Below are 20,003 nucleotides of genomic sequence, written 5' to 3' on the forward strand. Positions count from 1 at the left end.
TAACTTCAATAAAACTCTATGGGGTGCGTTGTTGTTAATATTTTAGCGGATATTAAACCGTGCTTCTCTTAGAATAATTATTCCTTATCAAACTATTTAAAAATCCACGAGTTTCTATAGTTTAACACAAAAATAATATAGCACAAAAATTCGTCTTGAACTAGTCCATGATGGAATCAGAAATGCACAGTGCCATTTAAAATTGGAATGACCTTTGTTGTTGAAGATGACCTTGACCTTTCAGCGAAGTAAAACATTTTTTAGATACTCACTGCAATTTCCAGTCGATGGAAAGTGTATTAACATATTGGTTAAAGTCGAAATTTGTTTCCGTTCTCTGCAGAATGTTTGTTTTTATTATGTATTTACAAATCTAGAGTAAATATGTTCAGGTCAGTACATGGGAGCCACGATAGTCTGCTTGTCTTCCAAGCATTCGAGATAATTCCTCCCTCGTCTTCGTTATCACGTCGTCTATCATGGCTGAACTGAAGAACAAAACAACGCCAGTGGTGTCTGCAAGGTCGACACTTCCCTTCTCTTCGCTGCTAAGTAGTAGTACTCGACCGGTAAGAGGGTCAGACACACCACGCGACAGTCTCTCTCTCTCTCTATTTATTCTTAATGTTGCGTAATGCACACTATACGGGGTTTTTAGTTCGAATTTTCCGGAAAAATGTATCCAAAAAATATCATACATATACATATACAACGATACATTTTCAATAAAGGTTACAAGCTATCTAAAAAGACAGCTTTGACCTTGTAACTTCATGATGCATCATGTTGCTTGTCAGCAATGTTTGCAATTTCTTACTGTATTATTTTGATAATCGTTCTTCTGAGAGTCCCATTCTATTTCATCTGACATTCGCAGTTAGGGTGAAGTAACATCTATTTTTACTTTACTATGATTGTCCTCCTGAATCTTATCTAAGTGTGAAGTAACATCCATTTCTGCTTCACTATAATTGTCCTCTCAATTTTGTCTAACCTTCACATTTAGGGTAAAGTAACATCCATTTATACTTTACCATAATTGTCGTCCTGAATTTTATCTTACCTTCACTGTTAGTGTAAAGTAACATCCATTTTTGGTTCACTATAATTGTCCTCTCAATTTTGTTTAACCTTCAATATTTAGGGTGAAGTAACATCCATTTCTACTTCACCATAATTGTCGTCCTGAATTTTATCTTACCTTTACATTTAAAGTGACGTGGCATCTATTTTTGCTTTACTGTAATTGTACTTCTAGCAATATTTATAAATTGATACTAATTTGATGTTTTTCGAACGTAAATAAATTTTCATTTTCGTCGGAAATGCATACAATCCGCAGTCCACTGTACAAGTAGCGATGCAGATAACAAGATCCGATGAATTTTGATCAGGGTTCCCGTGTGTAAGAACGCTCCGAACGGATCTCGCGTTCCAGAACAATAAATCTCCGGTAATCCCGTGGCCACTAGGTGTGAACGTGACTTTATCGTCGACGGTTCGGCGCTTGTTGCGCACGCACATCCGATTTTCGCGGGGTTTCGCACTCGAGCCGCGTTCCGTTCCGCGCGGCGTCCCCTCAGTAGGCCACTGTCATTCCGTCGAGCTGCATCTAGCCCGCGGAGTACACCTCTCGGCCGCCCACGCGAGTCCATAGCGCGCGAATCAAACACGGGACACTATCGAAACTTTCCCGCGCACCCTGTGTGTGTGTTCAATCTATCCAGGTTGACCCTCGTTTCATCCCCTTCACCCTCGAAACCCTTAATCACCCCAACACCCCTATTCAACGATTTACCATCAACAATTCCATCTTTGCTTGAAGCACATGTGTATCGCTGACGACACCTTCGAGTCTCTTTCACCTGGGATCTGTTGCAACCTCCTGTAACCATTTCTGAGGATTGGTGAAACTATTAATTCAGCTATGTGGATCTCAATATTGCTGGATCTAGCAATCGCTAAACGTAAAGATCGCTGAACTTAGCTGAGTCTAGTTGCTGGTGAACTTTAAGATTAATGAACCTAAAGATCGTTGAAGTTAAAGTTGAACTTCTGAAAATTGCTGAAGTTGAAGTTTGCTAAATCTTGTAAATGGTACACCTAAAGGTGAACTTAAAGTTTGCAGAACCTAGTAATTGGCGAACCTAAAGACTGCTGAACCTAGTAAAATTGGTGAACGTAGTAATTTGTGAACCTAAAGATGTCTAAATCTAGCAATTGGTGAACCTAGAGATTGTTGGTTCTAGTAATTGGGGACCCTTAAAATTTCTAATTTTAGGGATTGCTGAACCTAGTAATTTGAGAAACTAAAGGTTACTAAATCCAGAGATTGATGAATCCACTAATTGATGAACCTAAAGTCTACAGAACCTAGTAATTGGCGAACCGAAAAATTGCTGAACCTAGTAAAATTGGTGAACGTAGTACTTTGTGAACCTAAAGATTGCTGAACATAAACATTTATAAATCTAGCAATTAATGAACCTAGACATTGCTGGTCCTAGTAGTTGAGGGAACTTGAAAATTTCTAATTTTAGAGATTGCTGAACCTAGTAATTTGAGAAACTAAAGGTTACTAGATCCAGAAATTGATGAATTCACTAATTGGTGAACCTAAAAATTGCTAAACTTGGTAATTGCTGAACCTCGTCTTGCTCTATCCTCCTAAATCCTCAAGTCCCGTCTTCAAAAATGTTATGAAATTGATGCCCGGCTAATTTGATCGAATTTGCTGTGTTTGTTGTCGCGGTTCACCTGAATAACAACGAGGACGTTGTTTTCTCCTCTTCTGTCTCTGTGCTCGTGTTTTCTGAACGGCTGTTGTGTCGACCGATTTTCATGGTGGTATATATCGGAAGGTGACGTTGATTATCTCTTGTACAGCTTCGCCATTGTTCCTCGGCGTGCTTGGATTTCATCAGGACGGTAACCCTTATCTTCGACCGCCGAATGGATGCTGGTGACACCCAGCTGTCCTGCTCGTGGCCAACTTTATCTGTGGTTTCGTCCTCTTCCAGTGAAAGGGAGAGGCATTCTTAAAGAGAGATTCGTAATGAACTCTCGCGAAAGTTCTGTCGATCCTCTTACGACACCGGTTCATTTTCTGTGTAAAATCATTTCTGGAAAAATTGTTTCTTCGGTGTGAACAAGAGACGTGGAAACTCTTTGTTATTAGTAGACTCCGGATTTTATGCTTTTGTAACGAAAACGAACAAGTGCAATTTAAAAGAGTGAAAATATTAAAAGATTTTGGGAGTATTTATGTATTATTTTCGTCACGTTACAATTATTAATGAACAATATAAATTTATATTTAGCTCCTGCATCTTGCAATTGATGCACAAACTTTTTATTTTGCATAAATATTCGAAGTCTAGTTATTAGATTGAATGTGGAAGAGATAGGCAGAAAATTTGCTGCAAGTTAGTCAGATTTTTAACAAGCATTGCTGTTTTTATCTATTTGATTTAAGAAAAATATTCCAGCTCACAGCCCAAGACAGAAAGAACTTTTTTTAACTTCTTTACTTCTTTACTTCCTTTCAAAGTATCAACAAGAACTATCCAGCAATAATTGTGCAATTCTTCAGAAAAGTTTTGCAGAAACATTGTATTTTCTGGAGATAGTATGCTAAAATTAGTAAGAACAGTATTGGAAAACATTAGAAGAATAGTGAGAATACAGAAAATTTGTTTCTTTCAGTTTCATAAAGATTTATAAAAATTGTATCGATTTCTGTGGTTTAAAAAGCATCACTCCAAATCTATTGAATTACAAAAATCTATTATTTAAAACTGACATCTATGGAATTAAAAAAAACATTCATTATTGAAAGCTGAAATCTACTTGATTAAAAAAACATCTATTATTTAAACTTTACATTTATTCTAATTTTTAAAAAATACTCCAGCTCAACAGAAGGTTTTTCCAAAATAGTTTCGCAAAAATATTTTCCGAGGTTTCGGGTTTGATTTCTCGGAAGATTCTCCAAGAAAACAAAGTGAATTTGTCGAGGTGTTCTCTCATCCATTAACACGACGCACGTGTTTCTTTCCCAGATTATTGAAGCTTTCCACGTCTGCACACGAAAGAATCGCGGACCTCGAACGTAAAGCATTCGCGGGGCAGCAGCTTCCTGAAAAGGTCCTTGAAGAAATTTGTGGTCGGCGGATCCACCTTTATCCGTGGCTCCTTTCTTCTTCCAGTTCATTATTACAGGATAGCCGGATAAAAGAATTCGAACGCTCTCTTTGTTCTCCCGATGCACTAATGCATTAATATAGAACTTTTCTCAAAAATACGTCTCGTAAAATTTTACCACTTCATTTATCATAGGCTAAACTGAAAATTATTATGACAAATGAATACTTCACTTCTACGAACAGGAGCCGAATTAATTAAATATTTCGTAATCATTATTTTCGTAATTATTACTATTTGAAGTAATCATTATTATTTGAAAAATTCATGATTATTATTATTTGAAAAATTTATAATTCGTATTATTGAAAAATTCATAATTATTATTATTTGAAAAATTCATGATTATTATTATTATTTGAAAAGTTCATAATTCATATTATTTAAAAAATTCATCCTTCTTCTGTGCACAGGCGTAGAACTGGCAGGAGTCCGAGAATTAACACAATAATCATAAATTATAAAACTTACAAAACGTTACAAAATCAGTAAAACTTAGAAAATAACATTTGCAATTAAAAAGTTCTGCCAACGATTTAAGAGCACAGAGCATGCAGAAATTCCCGATGAAATTCAAAATGGTGGGCTCAAGGTTGTCGTCAGTGAGTCACGTGCTCCGTTTGTGGAGGGGAAGAATGCCCAAACCGAAAGTGTAATCCTCAAAATCTTGCATAATCCCCAGCTCCTTTCCACGCAGCATCGAGTGAATTGTTTTTAAATTTTCAGGAGGTCGGAGAAAGTGGGCCCGGTACTGTGCATGGGTCCCAATCTTCCATATCTGTGTCACTAACATACACACATTCTCTTCCATTTCCCAGATGCACCTCTGTCGGCTGGTCTCGCGATGATCGTCGACCAGGAGACACTTAACAGACTCTCTGAACGAACTTTTACAGATCTCGAATCGGTCAGCTTGTCAATAACATTTCCTATTGTTAAGAAGGTTAGGCTAGTTAGCTTGTAGAAGGCTTGGCTAGTACTTCTCGGCTTCTAGAGAGATTTTTCCAAGGACAGGTTTGTTGCGGGGCAGCGATGTCCGCGGAATTTTGACGACAGAACCTGAGCGACGTGGATTACAGCCGCCGGTTGGTTAATTGGATTAGGTATAAATACCGCAGGATGTCCGCCGATTGATCTCCATCATTTTCTGCGCTGCTTGTCAAAGGTGTCGTCACTCCGGCCACCTTTTTTTTGTCGCACACGTGTATCTCTCTCTCTCTCTCTTTGTTTGTGATAAACGTGTAAAAATTTGCTCGATCCCCCTCCCCAACCCAAGTCCAAGTCTCCGCGACAGATGCGCACAACGTTTGGGAGTAATCCGTGCCAGCCCGAATCTGATCGTGTGAGATCACGGATCGATCGCAGTTGGAAAGTTTCGTGATGCAGTGATCCGAGGTGATCGCCACTCCGCCGACTACCGGACCCGAATACCACCGAGACATGGACAAGGACAGGCATGCACAAGGCAAGTTTGATGTGTACTCATTGATTTCTATGTCCGGCTATAACCGGCACCGCTTCGATCCTCCGCGCGATCGTTCTCGGCTCCTCTCGTCTACCTGGTGTCCGCAAAGTAACACTCAACTGCGGATCTTAAGGCGGTAGACTTCTTTTTCTGAGATTGCAAGGGCCCGGGATTCGCCTTTTCTTTTCTCGATAATACAGACACGAGGTTTTTCAGTAGTCAAAAGGCTAGATAAAAGATCGATCTAGGGCGCTATACCTCTCAAAAGACCTATTTCTACCATGCTTATATTAGCTTGCCGAGTTGTCGTTGTCGTTGTATGCGTCAAATCTTGAAATCACATCTTAAATCACTTCCCGATAAGTTAGAGACTTGAAACTTTAAACATAGCTCAGAACTGGATGACGATGCAATATTAAAAAACAAATTTTTTTTAAAAACTGTGCGTCTAGGAGAAAAAAGAATGTTAATATCATCGCGTTCAGCGATCCCCACTCCGCGCGCCAGCGCTCCCTACTCCACTACGCGTTCCCACTCCGATTCATCCCCACTCCACTGACCCACTTCGCACCGAAGGAGCTCAGTCAGTGTGGCGTTCCGTTCATTCAGTTCCATTTCGGACAATTTCGGACTCCATCAAGAGACGTCGTCTCTCGGAGTCATCCCCTTATTCTTTCTCTCATATATATTTCATGCCAGTATTACTGTATCTTGCGTTCCATTTAAAAAAGTAGAAAATAAAAAATATATAAAAAGAACTTTTTGAAAACCACGCTTATACTAAAATGCACTAAAAAGGAGAAAATAACTTTTTTTAGGCATTGGTGACTATAAATAAAAGCGTGGAGGGCCCACCCACGAATATTGACGAATTACGTCAATATAGTTTAGCGCTCCACGCTTTTATTTATAGTCACTAATGCCTAAAAAAATAATTTCCTACTTTTTAGTGCATTTTCATATAAGCGTGGTTTTTGAAAAGTTCTTTTTATATATTTTGTTAAGTTTACGAGGCGTAATTCGCATTATTCGGCAGCATGTAGCTATGAAAATAGAACTTCTGAGGGACATGGCGCACTAGATCGATCTTTTATCTACTATTCTTGACTAGTGAAAAACCCCGTGTTTGTATTATTGAGAGATGAGAAGGCGAATCCCGCAGCCTTGCAATTCTGGAAAAAGGAGTCCACATCTTTAAACACTTTACCTACCGGAAGCCTATTAATAGGATTTTAAATAATTCTGCCGGGCCAAAAGGAAGCATAGAACTTCTCCTTTAGATTGCAATCTTAAATGGAACTATTAGACGACGTTATTGAGGGTGACTTGAAAAATTGCTGTTGCTATTGAAGGTTCCATTAAAAAACGTTTAGCCATGTACCATGGATTTCTTCAAAATTATGCAATAATCACCGGTCGGTAATGTGTCAACACTAATAATCGCTCGCCGCTACTAACACGTTCGTTACAAAGGGATTCTCATATTACGGAATCTAAAATTTATGTACTATCAAACCTGCAATATCGATAAATTGCCTGCCACATTCCTAACACTAGATTATTATTACTGAAATTAATGAAAATATTGTTTATCGAAACGTCCAAAATTTCTTTATTGTCCACGGGGTGTTCGACCTCCCCAATTTTTTAAATATCATAGAATGCTTATATTTTTTAATATCATATGAAGGCGTGTGCTCAGACAAATTCATTCAACACGCTGATCTTCAAGATCATACAAGGTCACACATGGACGAAGTCCTTTGAACACGATTTCATTTTAACACTAAAGCTACAATATCAAATATTAAACCTGCAATACAAAATGGGTGAAATGACCCATTTTAGATTTTTTATTTGACAATTATTGAAATTGTGAAGGTGTTTTTATGGGAATCCATTGAATATATTTTTTGACTCGGGAAGAGAATGGCCGTCGTTTAGAACGACGTATTGATCTCGTTAGAGTATTCTATTTTCAATCTTTAAAGTATGTATTATATTTTCCTCCATTCAACCCTTCTATTATTCTGACACGACTCTCCCTATAACGTGACACGTACTTGCTCTTGTAGTTATACAGAAGCAAGAATAGCTCCCTGAGGTAATTTATTTCAAACTTTCCCTTTAGTTCCCCTCAGTTTTTGCGTGATAGCATTCCAATTTATTCGGACCTATAGATTTTAATTTTATTCGATTTAACACTGTGATAATCGGCCACTGAAATTGCTGAAATGCTTTTAAAAATGGGGTGGAGGTTCAATGCCCCGCAGAGGAGGGGATAGGCAATTTTCTTAGATCGTACATTATGCTTAACACTAAACCTACCACGAGGGTCAAACGACCCATTTTAGATTTCTTATTTGACAATTATTGAGATTGTAATGATGTTCTCATGAGGATTTATTAAATATATTTTTTGACTCCAGTATACACTGCAGTGCAAAAGAAAGAAGCACCCGGCCATATTTAATAGAAAAGCGTACAAATCAAATAAGAACGCTGTTTAATTGAATAGTTCTGAGAATATATGTATGTATATGTGTTATTGTGCGGATTATCTGATACTTTAAATGCAATAAGTCAATCATTGTACAATATAATTTCTACATAAAGATATTGTTTGTCATTATATCTTATAATTATACGGCTGATCTTTATGCATTTATGAAGAAATTGGTTGGCCGAAATATAAAACAGTAAAAGATTTTAAAAATTCAAGAATGTTATAATGTTGCTTTCAATCTAACAATGCCGTTAAGGGATGAAACCAATTTTTATGTTATTCCTGCTTCCCACAATCAATGCAAAACATTTTAATTTTGCATGAAGATCCGCAGTCTACTTATAATTATACTGGGTGCTTGTTTCTTTTGCACCAGTAGTGTATATGTATTATGGAAAAATCGCACTAAATATAAATACATTTAATCTTGTTGTTTTTATAATACTATACTCGTCAGTCATTTTTCGGTAGGTTCAGTGTTAAATCGAGAAATTGCCAATGCTATAGTTTGTTCAGAGTGTATACTAAAGATTAATTGTCCTAGTTCACGCAACAATTTCTATGACGACGATTAAACCTCGGACGTATAAAATAGAGCGATAAAGCGGTTCAATAGTTTGAAAGAGTATCGTAAAATAAACGTTTCCGGCCGCAGAAAATACACGCGCTGACAGGACTCGCTGACGAAATTGTTAGCGAGCACACGAGCACCGTGTCATCGACGGTTTTATAATACTGTTCGGATAGACTGTAACAGCAGGCTGCAAACAGCGAACAAAGTAGCCGGTTCTTCATCTGCGACTCACTTTGAGCCGCTTCTTCTCCGTGTTCATTTGCCCTCGTTCGGTAGCCTGGGGGTGGTCAATGCTTCACAAAGAGCAAGAACAGTGTCGCTGTACTCTAGCTTTTCCTATTCATGGCAGGCAATCACGCTGATAATTGGATAAATGCTGCGGAACCGATGCGACGTCGGCAGACATTTCAATATTGTGCAATCAAACATTTTTTAATGTAAAATGATGCAAGAGAAAATGTGAAACGAATCTGAAAATGTGTATTACAATATTTATATTTCGTTAACTATCTTCTGTAAAATTCGTAAAAAATTGCTTCCCATTTTTTATGCAAATAATATTTTCTATTTCTATTTTTATAATAATATGCTATAAAATACAATGAGAGGAGAATATTCCATTGTTCCAATACAACGCTGATGATACGTTATTACTTTCGTGTTTCCTATTGTTTCTATTATTTTATAACATTGCACACCGACCTAGCAAACAATGCTATTTCTAATAATTTTCTATTTGCGCACCAACCTAATATAATTTTGGTGTATTAGTTCTATGGTTTCCTGTTGTTCCTAGTATTTCATAACCTCAAATTTGCACAAAACCAATACAACGCTGATAACACATTATTACTTTCGTGTTTCCTATTGTTTCTATTATTTTATAACTTTGCACACCGACCTAATATAACAACGCTGGTGTATTGGTTCTATCGTTTCCTGCTGTTTACACTATTTTCTAATTTTCTTTTTGCACACCAACCTAATATAACAATGCTGGTGTATTGATCCTAGGGTTTCCTATTATTTCTACTACTCCTCAATTTTCTATTTGCAAATCGTTTCAGTATAAAAACGTCGAATAAATAAATATAAAAAAATTCTGGTATATCGGTTCTATTGTTTTCCGTTGCCTCCACGATTTTGTAGTACCGTATAAAACAGATGACATATTGTTTCTTTTGTCCCCCGGTTGTTGCCACCATTTTGCAACTTCCCCATAGAAATGCATTCCATTCACAGTTTTCATTCTACGTGTGCACCGGTGTGCGTGGTTCCAGTATTGGCCTGCTATTGTGTCTACATCGTTGTCAGTCTTTTACGGGTTAAGAGGACATCCTACATCTCCCACAGAGATGCTCTTGAATGCGTCAGATTAAACTCGGTCTGTCCCTGAACCTTGGCAAAGAACCGCTCAAGAAAATACACTTTGTATATCCGTACTTTCAAACTACTTTTAGTTTGGTTAACTGTTGGCACAACACTTCTCCGGGCAACGTAAGCCTTGATATAACTACGCTGTTGAGAACTTTCATGCCACTGTTTACACCGTTCTACAACTTAGGGGTCTAACTCGTGTCATAGGTGGCAGTTAGTCGTTGCAGGGTTAAACCACCGATTTTTTACCATTGATGAAAAGATTTCGGTTTCTGATCGTGCAGCTCCCAATAACACTGAACCTACCTACCATCGAAAGTGACTGATGTGTACAGTATTATAAAAATAACAAGATTAGATTTATTTACATTTCGTGCGATTTTTACTATAACATACACTACTGTGCAAAAGAAACAAGCACCCAGTATAATTATAAGTAGACTGCGGATCTTCATGCAAAATTAAAATGTTTTGCATTGATTGTGGGAAGCAGGAATAACATAAAAATTGGTTTCATCCCTTAACGACATTGTTAGATTGAAAGCAACATTATAACATTCTTGAATTTTTAAAATCTTTCACTGTTTTATATTTCGGCCAACCAATTTCTTCATAAATGCATAAAGATCACCCGTATAATTATAAGATATAATTACAAACAATATCTTTATGTAGAAATTATATTGTACAATGATTGACTTATTGCATTTAAAGTATCAGATAATCCGCACAATAACACATATACATACATATATTCTCAGAACTATTCAATTAAACAGCGTTCTTATTTGATTTGTACGCTTTTCTATTAAATATGGCCGGGTGCTTCTTTCTTTTGCACAGCAGTGTATACTGGAGTCAAAAAATATATTTAATAAATCCTCATGAGAACATCATTACAATCTCAATAATTGTCAAATAAGAAATCTAAAATGGGTCGTTTGACCCTCGTGGTAGGTTTAGTGTTAAGCATAATGTACGATCTAAGAAAATTGCCTATCCCCTCCTCTGCTGGGCATTGAACCTCCAAACCATTTTTTTAAGCATTTCAGCAATTTCAGTGGTCGATTATCACAGTGTTAAATCGAATAAAATTAAAATCTACAGGTCCGAATAAATTGGAATGCCATCACGCAAAAACTGAGGGGAAACTAAAGGGAAAGTTTTTGAAATAAATTGCCTCAGGGAGCTATTCTTGCTTCTGTATAACAATAAGAGCAAGTACGTGTCACGTTATAGGGAGAGTCGTGTCAGAATAATAGAAGGGTTGAATGGAGGAAAATATAATACATACTTTAAAGATTGAAAATAGAATACTCTAACGAGATCAATACGTCGTTCTAAACGACGGCCATTCTCTTCCCGAGTCAAAAAATATATTCAATGGATTCCCATAAAAACACCTTCACAATTTCAATAATTGTCAAATAAAAAATCTAAAATGGGTCATTTCACCCATTTTGTATTGCAGGTTTAATATTTGATATTGTAGCTTTAGTGTTAAAATGAAATCGTGTTCAAAGTACTTCGTCCATGTGTGACCTTGTATGATCTTGAAGATCAGCGTGTTGAATGAATTTGTCTGAGCACACGCCTTCATATGATATTAAAAAATATAAGCATTCTATGATATTTAAAAAATTGGGGAGGTCGAACACCCCGTGGACAATAAAGAAATTTTGGACGTTTCGATAAACAATATTTTCATTAATATCAGTAATAATAATCTAGTGTTAGGAATGTGGCAGGCAATTTATCGATATTGCAGGTTCGATAGTACATAAATTTTAGATCGCGTAATATGAAAATCACTTTGTAGCGAACGTGTTAATAGCTGCGAGCGATTATGCATGCAAGTATGCTCGGTGTCGAGTGAGCGACTCGCGACAATCGTTTCTGATGAGTTCACTATCCCTATTGATTACATTGAGCTTGTTTAACCCGTTTTCGGATTATGGCAGCCATCGTGGCTCGTAAACTTTGAACGAACAATAACCATGATATAATTAGTTTGGAATTTGCACTATTCTCTGTTTCATTAAACTTCTGATGTACCGAACCTGAATAAACCTTGCCTACATATTCAGTCAAATACGATATTAATTAAATATTAAAATCTGGCTAACCATTGTCATCTGTACCATCCTGGACAGCGACAGCTTCTCCTTATGATTATTAAAACAAGGAATAAGTTTTTATTTGGCTCACATTTGTGTGAAATATCTTCTCATTAATGTTCGACGTAAATTATCATCTTTGGGCATCCAATTGAATTGATCAGCTATTTAAATTTAGTCTAATAAGGGAATTGAGGTCTACTCTTTACTGTACCGGACTCAAAAGTGCCTTTCTCCTATAAATTATGATGTATTTGTTATGTAATCCAGTAGATTTGACCTGGCGTGACTGGAGATCGAAGTTTCGATCCTGTAGGATCAATGGTTCAGAAGTTATGCTTGCTTAAAGTTGAGCAATCTGCAGTGTTTTTGTCAGGTAAGGGCGCCGTCATATTGGTTTGTAGTGACGGTCGCGCGCCGCTTACCGAGCAGAATATTAATTAGTTGGTTGATGATTAGGTAGGCGGCTCGCGACCGTCACTACAAACCAACATGGCGACGTCCTTACCTGTCAAAAACACTGCAGATTGCTCAACTTTGAGCAAGCATAACTCCTGAACCGTTGATCCTACAGGGTCGAAACTCGATCTGCAGCCGCCCCGGGTACAAATCTACTGGATTATGGAGTAAAGTAAAGTTTACCCGAATTGAGAAATATATAAAATAATTTCTGGACAAAAAATGTAACAAATCACTCTTGTACCAAACCAACACACTGTAAAATACCACTAATATTAGCTGCAGTATTTTGTAAAAAAATGCAAGGCATACAGTTTTATTTAGCGAAGATGTCGGCAGTTTAGAAACGAGTCTACGGTAATTCGTCACAGGTTTTTGAATACTTCCCGGAAGCTGAGCGCACTAATTTACGGGGTTTATATCACCGTGGGAGCGCGGCGCCGCGCCGGCGACTATAAAACAACGAAAAAGCTGGGACTATCTGCGAAAGCCAGAAATATAAAAGGTCTCGGACACGCTGATAAAACGATGCGGTATTATACTATCCCGCACGTATACCAAAGGTTACGTACCCGTGAATCATAAATTGAATATTCGAACGACCGTTGTAAGCCTTTGATTGAATCGGGGAATTGATTTTCTAACGTTGCGCACGGCACTCGGTGTGTAGACTGCAACCAGTTAAACTCTTAGACTAATGAATTGGACCCCGGCTACTAAATCTTCCGCCGATGGAACGAACTTGTTATTACGCCGAAATTAATATCGAACAGCAACTTGCTCGAATTGGTTTCGGAAACGTTCGGTTCCTGATCTTATTGCGCGACGCAGTTGGCGCTATTAGGTTGTCCCGAAAGTTCCTTTCGCAACCTGCACGTTTCATATTGTTACACGACATCTGTTCGATAATGTTTTATTTGGAAAAAATTGATCGGAAAAAATTAAAGAAATATTCTGAATTTCCGTTGCGTCGATGGAAAACGAACTTTCGGCGTTGATTTGGCTGTCAGTAACGGGTGATGGGTAACTGGTGAAGTGGGGGACGATTTTACAGCCAAAAAGGAGTGAAAAATGTAGGATAGAATTTCTTGATACGAGGTTCTGTTTTCAGGAAAATTGAGCTCGACAATTCGGTGTGAATGCGTCTGTGCATGACCGACCAGATCTACTTACAAAGGTTATGTAATGTTTCGATGTTCTCGAAAATAGAGCCTCGTATGAAAAATATTTGAACATTCACAAAGTTATAAAAAAATAAAAACTAGAATAAAACGGGTTTTTGTAGGTATTTGGTTTTTCCTTGATTTATTTAATTGTTTTATTTTTTAGTTAAAAACAGATATAAGTTCCACAAATATAAAAATATATTAAACAAAACTTTTTAAAAACCGCGCTTATATTAAAATGCACTAAAAAGGAGAAATTCATTTTTTTAGGCATTAGTAACTATAAATAGAAGCGTGGAGCGCCCACGAGGATTACATCTATATATAATAGTTTAGCGCTCCACGCTTTTATTTATCGTCACTAGTGCCTAAAAAAATGAATTTCTCCTTTTTAGTGCATTTTAATATAAGCGTGGTTTTTAAAAAGTTTTTTTTATACATTTTTTTATTTTCTACTTGTTAGTCTTTTTTAAATGGAACGCAAGATATAGTAATACTGGTATGAAATAGTAAGATATATATACATAGAAACGCAAGATATGGAAATACGCGAGATAGATTGAGGGGACGACTCCGAGAGACGACATCTCTGGATGGAGTCCGAAATTGTCCGAAATGGAACTGAATGATCGGAACACCACACTGACTGAGCTCCTTCGATGTGAAATGGGTCAGTGGAGTGGGGATGAGTCGGAGTGGGAACGCGTAGTGGAGTAGGGAGCACTGGCGCGCGGAGTGGGGATCGCTGAACGCGATCACGTACTACTGAGAGTCGCGCGGCGAGGTGTGACGATTAATATTTAAATTGTTTTTCTCCTAAACGCACATTTTTTAAAAAAATTTGTTTTTTAATATTGCATTGTCATCCAGTTCTGAGTTATGTTTAAAATTTCAATTCCTTAGCTCATCGGGAAGTGATTTAAAATTCGATTACAAGATTTGACGCATACAACAACAATAACGACGACTAGGCAAGCTAATATAAGCGTGGCAATTACAACAAAGTTTGAGTAATATTTAATAAAATTAATAAACAAAATTGTTTCAAATAAAAAAGTAGCAGTCATAGTGGGGAGTTGTTGGCAAAAAAATTGAAAAATAAAGCACAGCGGATATTAAAACGCGCGGAACTCCGTCGGAACATGGTCTGCGACAAAAATGCCGTCGATTAGTGTAATTTATGGTTGGAGAAAAACCAGCCAAAAACGCAGAGGAACGGGGAATAGGAACGATGAACGTGGAACGGGGTTCGCGGCGATAAAGCAGCAATTATCCGTGGAAAATCTTACACGGAGAGGTTTCGGGGTCAACAGTTAACCCAGAGCTCCCGTTTAACTGAATTAGCGCTTTTAAGCGGAAGAGGTTTCTCCGATGTCTGCGGAAGAAAGTGGAGCAGACGGAAAAAAAGATACGGAAAGAGGATTTTCAACGCGCGGTGGGATAAAAGAGTCGGCTGCGAGAAGCGCGAATTTCGCCGCGAATTACTCCGAGCGACGAAACCCGCGAAATTATTACTCAACGGGAAATGAAATATCGCGGAATTGCATCGTCTCCGCGAAATCCGAGATCTTTGTGTTGCGGCGAATTTTCTGCGAAAAACGACGTCGTTTTCGTTCTGTTCGACGTGCGATAAGGTTCTTCAATAAACCTGAACGATTTTACCTGTCGGAGTGTCTGTTCGACAGTAGTGCACTCACCTGTTATCACTATAGTTGCTGCTTCAGACCTGTAATTATCGTTCTGCACCTCGGGCCAACTGCTTCCCTTTTATTATACAACGAGACCACAAAAATATTCACAGCATTGTGAATGTTTACAAGTATTTAATTAATGTTTAAAGAGTTTACTGCTGTTAACACAACAGTGTTATTTAATTTTTCTTCAGTTCTTAAATGGTTTTAATATTGCAGAAGTGGCATATCGTGCAGAAATGCGAATTTCGTGCAAATAATTTTAAAATACAATTATCTTGAACAAAATTTAAAATAAGATTATTTAAAATAAAATTTGAAATAAAATTATTCTGAATAAAATTGAAAATAAAATTTTAAATAAATGCTGATTTGTTCAATTTATTGTAATCGTTATATGGTAAAGTCAGTGAAAGTTCACTTAAAATTGTGTTTCAAGCGAAGATTTTTAGAGCTTTATTCGGATTTTTTTTATTTTTGTTGACTGACAGCACGTACGAAGTCATAAAACATGTTTCATGAGGCGTGATCAACAGACTGCGAATTTTCCGCATTTACCACTGGGGTATGGATCACAATAAACTGAAAAATTGAGCTGGCATATTACAGTGCTTTTATAGTATTATTGTATGAATAAAACTGATGATAGATGAATCAATTTTCTATTCAATCTCAAGTTTTATGTATTTGTTGCCCCCGAAAGTTGTATAACTTAAAAGTGAAGACTGTGTAAAACTTAAAAGAAAAAATTCTGAAAAACTTAAACATTGAAATATTGTAAAGATTCTGTAAAACTTAATAGTGAAAAAATTGAAATATGAAAATGTCGTACTAGCATAAAATAAAATGAATTGATTATCAAATTTACTTTCGCTCTAATAAAAATGTGTTTGATTAATTGAGGCTGGTAAATCGTAGAATTTATAGAACGTTCTGATCGTAAAATTTATAAATGACAAGTGATTGATTAATTGCGCCCAGAGACAGTTTGTTCGACACCAAACTGAAGAAGCATTTATCTTCTGATTCCATTGTTCCCGTGATTGGTGCCACGTAAAGACGCGATGCTGATCATTTATAAACTTCGGATATTTTTGCTGGGAATGCTGAGGAACTTTCAGACCGAAGTTTTTTTCCTGGAAACTAATTTTCCGTTACCTTTGAGAAAGGCAAAAGAATACGAGCGCAGCTACTACCTAGCCGGGGATGGAATTTTTGTCTTAACTTCTCCAACGACCTCCTTCCCTTCAACCTACTAAACGCGTCTGTCTTAGCGGAATTAAAGAATTGCCTCTTCCAGATTTGCTAACTTCTCGCCTTCCAGGTTTAATTACACCGTTTAATTACGTGAAATATTACTGCATTTTCACGGAAATTATTTTGAGACTTGTGCTGGTTATTAGGTGCAGAAACGAGCTTTTCCCAATTAAATTGATATTAATTACTGAAATATTAATATTGATAATATTATTCTGGAAAGAATTGCGAAAAACTGTATCGTCAAAATTGAAAAATATCATGTTTTTTTATGGATTTGTCTCAAAAAGTGATATGTAAAGATTGTAATTTGTTAAAATAATGAAATAGTGATAAAAAAAATAAGATAGTGATTTTTGGAAATAGTGAAATAGGGATTCATGATAGATTGATGAGAGGTAATAAAATTGATATTAGTAAAAATAATAAAATAGTGATGTGTACAGATAATAAACTAAGTAAAATTAATAAAATAGTGATTTGCAGAAATAATAATATAGAGATTAGCAAAAATTATAAAATAGTGATTTGCGAAGATAATAAAATAGGAATTAGTAAAAATAGTATAATAAAATAGTGATTTGTAAATATAATAAACTAAGGAATTGTGAAAGGAATAATATATTGATTTTTCAAGATAGTAAAATAAGGAATTGCAAAAATAAATAAAATTGTGATTTTTAGAAATAATAACCTAGGGGTTAGCAAAAATAATAAAATATTGGTAAACATTTTAATATTATTGGTAAATAATATTAATATTATTTAATATTATTGGTATTATTGGTAAATAACAACCTATAAATTAGCAAAAATAATAAAATAGTGATTTTTAAAGATAATAAAATAGAGATTAGAAAAAGTAACAAAATAGTGATTTGTAGAGACAATAATCTAAGACATTGTGAGAGTAATAAAATATTGATTTTTGGAGATAGTAAAATGAGGAATTGTAAAATTAATAAAATAGTGATTTTTAAAAATAATAACCTAGAGATTAGCAAAATAATAAAATAGTGATTTGCAAAGATAATAAAATAAAAAATAAAATAGTGATTTGTAAAATGACAGTGTGAAACATGGATTAGCAAAACCAGTAAACATGCTGTGAAAAATTCGAAGCAGCACGTTTTATGTTTCGTACGGTTCGTGAATTAATTGCGGACAAATTCGTTCGGCTACCGGTTAAATTTTTCGAGCATTAAACATATACCGGATCCAGCTCATTTACTGCATTTTATCGGACTAAAATTCCATTAAGCTAATCTCTTTGCGTTTGTATGCAACGGTGGATTTCCTTTCGGACAGCGGGAATGGCCACGCGCAACATTATGGAAACGTTTTAATGTCTTTGTTGTCACAGGAAACCGCACGGCGCATTTTCTACTTTGACATTTCAATTTCAATTTTCTTGGAATTATATTCTCTCACGGTCAATCTCGCGGTCGTTGGTTATAAAGTCAAGTTTCGATTAAATCCTAAAGTGATTCAATTTTTCAGCGTCATGGAATAGACATCACCGATATTTTCCTTTCATTTTTCCACGTGACTTGTATGGACAATGAAAAAATCAATATATTAAATAATACATGCATTATACCTTACACTTATATCGTCGTGAGCGTAGTTCTACTTCATCGGAGATTGATTATCTATATTTTACGTGTCTGGCTACAGGATGTACCTAATCTACTTGCTCGAGCTTAGGCTTTAGACCAGGCCTGGCGACTCATCTCCACACTCCTCGCTCCTCCTCACCATATGGGGCGTGTCGTCGCTCCTCCCCACCATAGGGAGGTGTCTCCTTGCTCTTCCCCGCCATAGGGAGGCGTGTCCTTGCTCTTCCCCGCCATAAGGAGGCGTGTCTTTGCTTTTCCCCGCCATAAGGAGGCGTATCCTTGCTCTTCCCCGCCATTAAGAGGCGTGTCCTTGCTCTTACCCGCCATAAGGAGACGTGTCCTTTCTCTTCCCCGCCATATGGGGAGTGTCCTCGCTCCTCCCCACCACGTGAGGCACAGCACGGGAGGGGCAACACACACACACACATGAAATAGTTGGTAGTGTGGGGATCAGTACGCTGGCAGTGGTAATTAACAAGCATTATGCAAAAGAAAAGTTTTGTGCATCAGTTACAAGATACGAGAGCTGAGTAAACGTTTATTTCTTTCGTTAATAATTTTAAGATGTTGAAAATAATACAGATTCTTTTTTCTGTAGCTAATGTTTAATCGATAAAAATATAGGTTTTTATGAAAATTCTTCAAAAATTAATTTAAACTTTAAAATAAATTAAATCTAAGATTAAATGTATATTCTTGAGGACCAGGAATCTTTTCCCTGTTTTAAATTGCAGCGACTCATCTCTGTAATAAATGCACAAAGTCCAGTAATGAATACCAGCTCAAGATAAACGAAATGAATGAAGGGGAGGAGCTATTATTTTCCAAAAAACCAATCAGGGTTAGAACAAAAAGATGAAGTCTCCGGACGAGAAGACAAATTTAACGTTTCACCGAGCCCGGGAGGGGAAAGAAAAACCCTTGGTTCTATCGCAACAAAGAACTTGCGATAATGGGTTCGTTAAGTGCCGGACAAAAGACGAAGACAGGGAGAGGAGGAGTGATGAAATATACGTAAAAACACTGACCCGGTATTTCCTTACTTCCGATCTATATTTCAACATTTTTATAATGTTGTCAATTTGGCTGAAAGCATTCCTCTAAAATTACAAACTCGTCGCTCACTAAAACTCACTAAATCAGAGGGATAGCATTTTTCTGCGTCAATTTCTGTTGCTTTCGCGTGACGGAGGACTGTAGCATGGTCTGGGTTAGGTTAATTCGTTGAGTCTGCAGCTGACGACCTTTTGCACGCTGACAACCTGGTTTTAGAAACGCGATTGCAAAGGAACCCGCACAAATCATATGGAAAATCTATCCCGGTTAAATCAGTTGGATTTTTTATATGTTGTAGCTTATGATTTACTGAACAAAAGATGTAATGGGCACAACGTTCAATAATGGACAGTTATCGAGTTATAATCAGTCAAACATGACAAATTCGAGCTGCCGAATACTCAAATCTCGAGAAGTATATTTACTTTACACGCTTGCCCGCACCCCCACTCCCGCCACCCCACTCCCGTCACCCCACTCCTTCGTCAGACCTTTTCAAGGTCATTGAAAATT

At 36.8% G+C, this 20,003-nt stretch overlaps 1 protein-coding gene across 2 annotated transcripts in view; it reads left to right on the forward strand.

Moving 5' to 3' along the window:
- Positions 1-1,568: 1,568 nt before the first annotated feature.
- The window catches only part of LOC143213100 (dual specificity calcium/calmodulin-dependent 3',5'-cyclic nucleotide phosphodiesterase 1-like), a 192,907-nt gene continuing 174,472 nt past the window's right edge, over positions 1,569-20,003 (forward strand). For both annotated transcript variants that reach the window (XM_076432658.1, XM_076432659.1), the window contains exon 1: positions 1,569-5,668. In XM_076432658.1, the coding sequence (XP_076288773.1) occupies positions 5,644-5,668 (25 nt within the window). In that variant the 5' untranslated portion in view covers positions 1,569-5,643. The remainder of the gene's footprint in view (positions 5,669-20,003) is intronic.

Source organism: Lasioglossum baleicum, chromosome 10, assembly GCF_051020765.1.
Source record: "Lasioglossum baleicum chromosome 10, iyLasBale1, whole genome shotgun sequence".
Lineage (NCBI taxonomy): Eukaryota > Metazoa > Arthropoda > Insecta > Hymenoptera > Halictidae > Lasioglossum > Lasioglossum baleicum.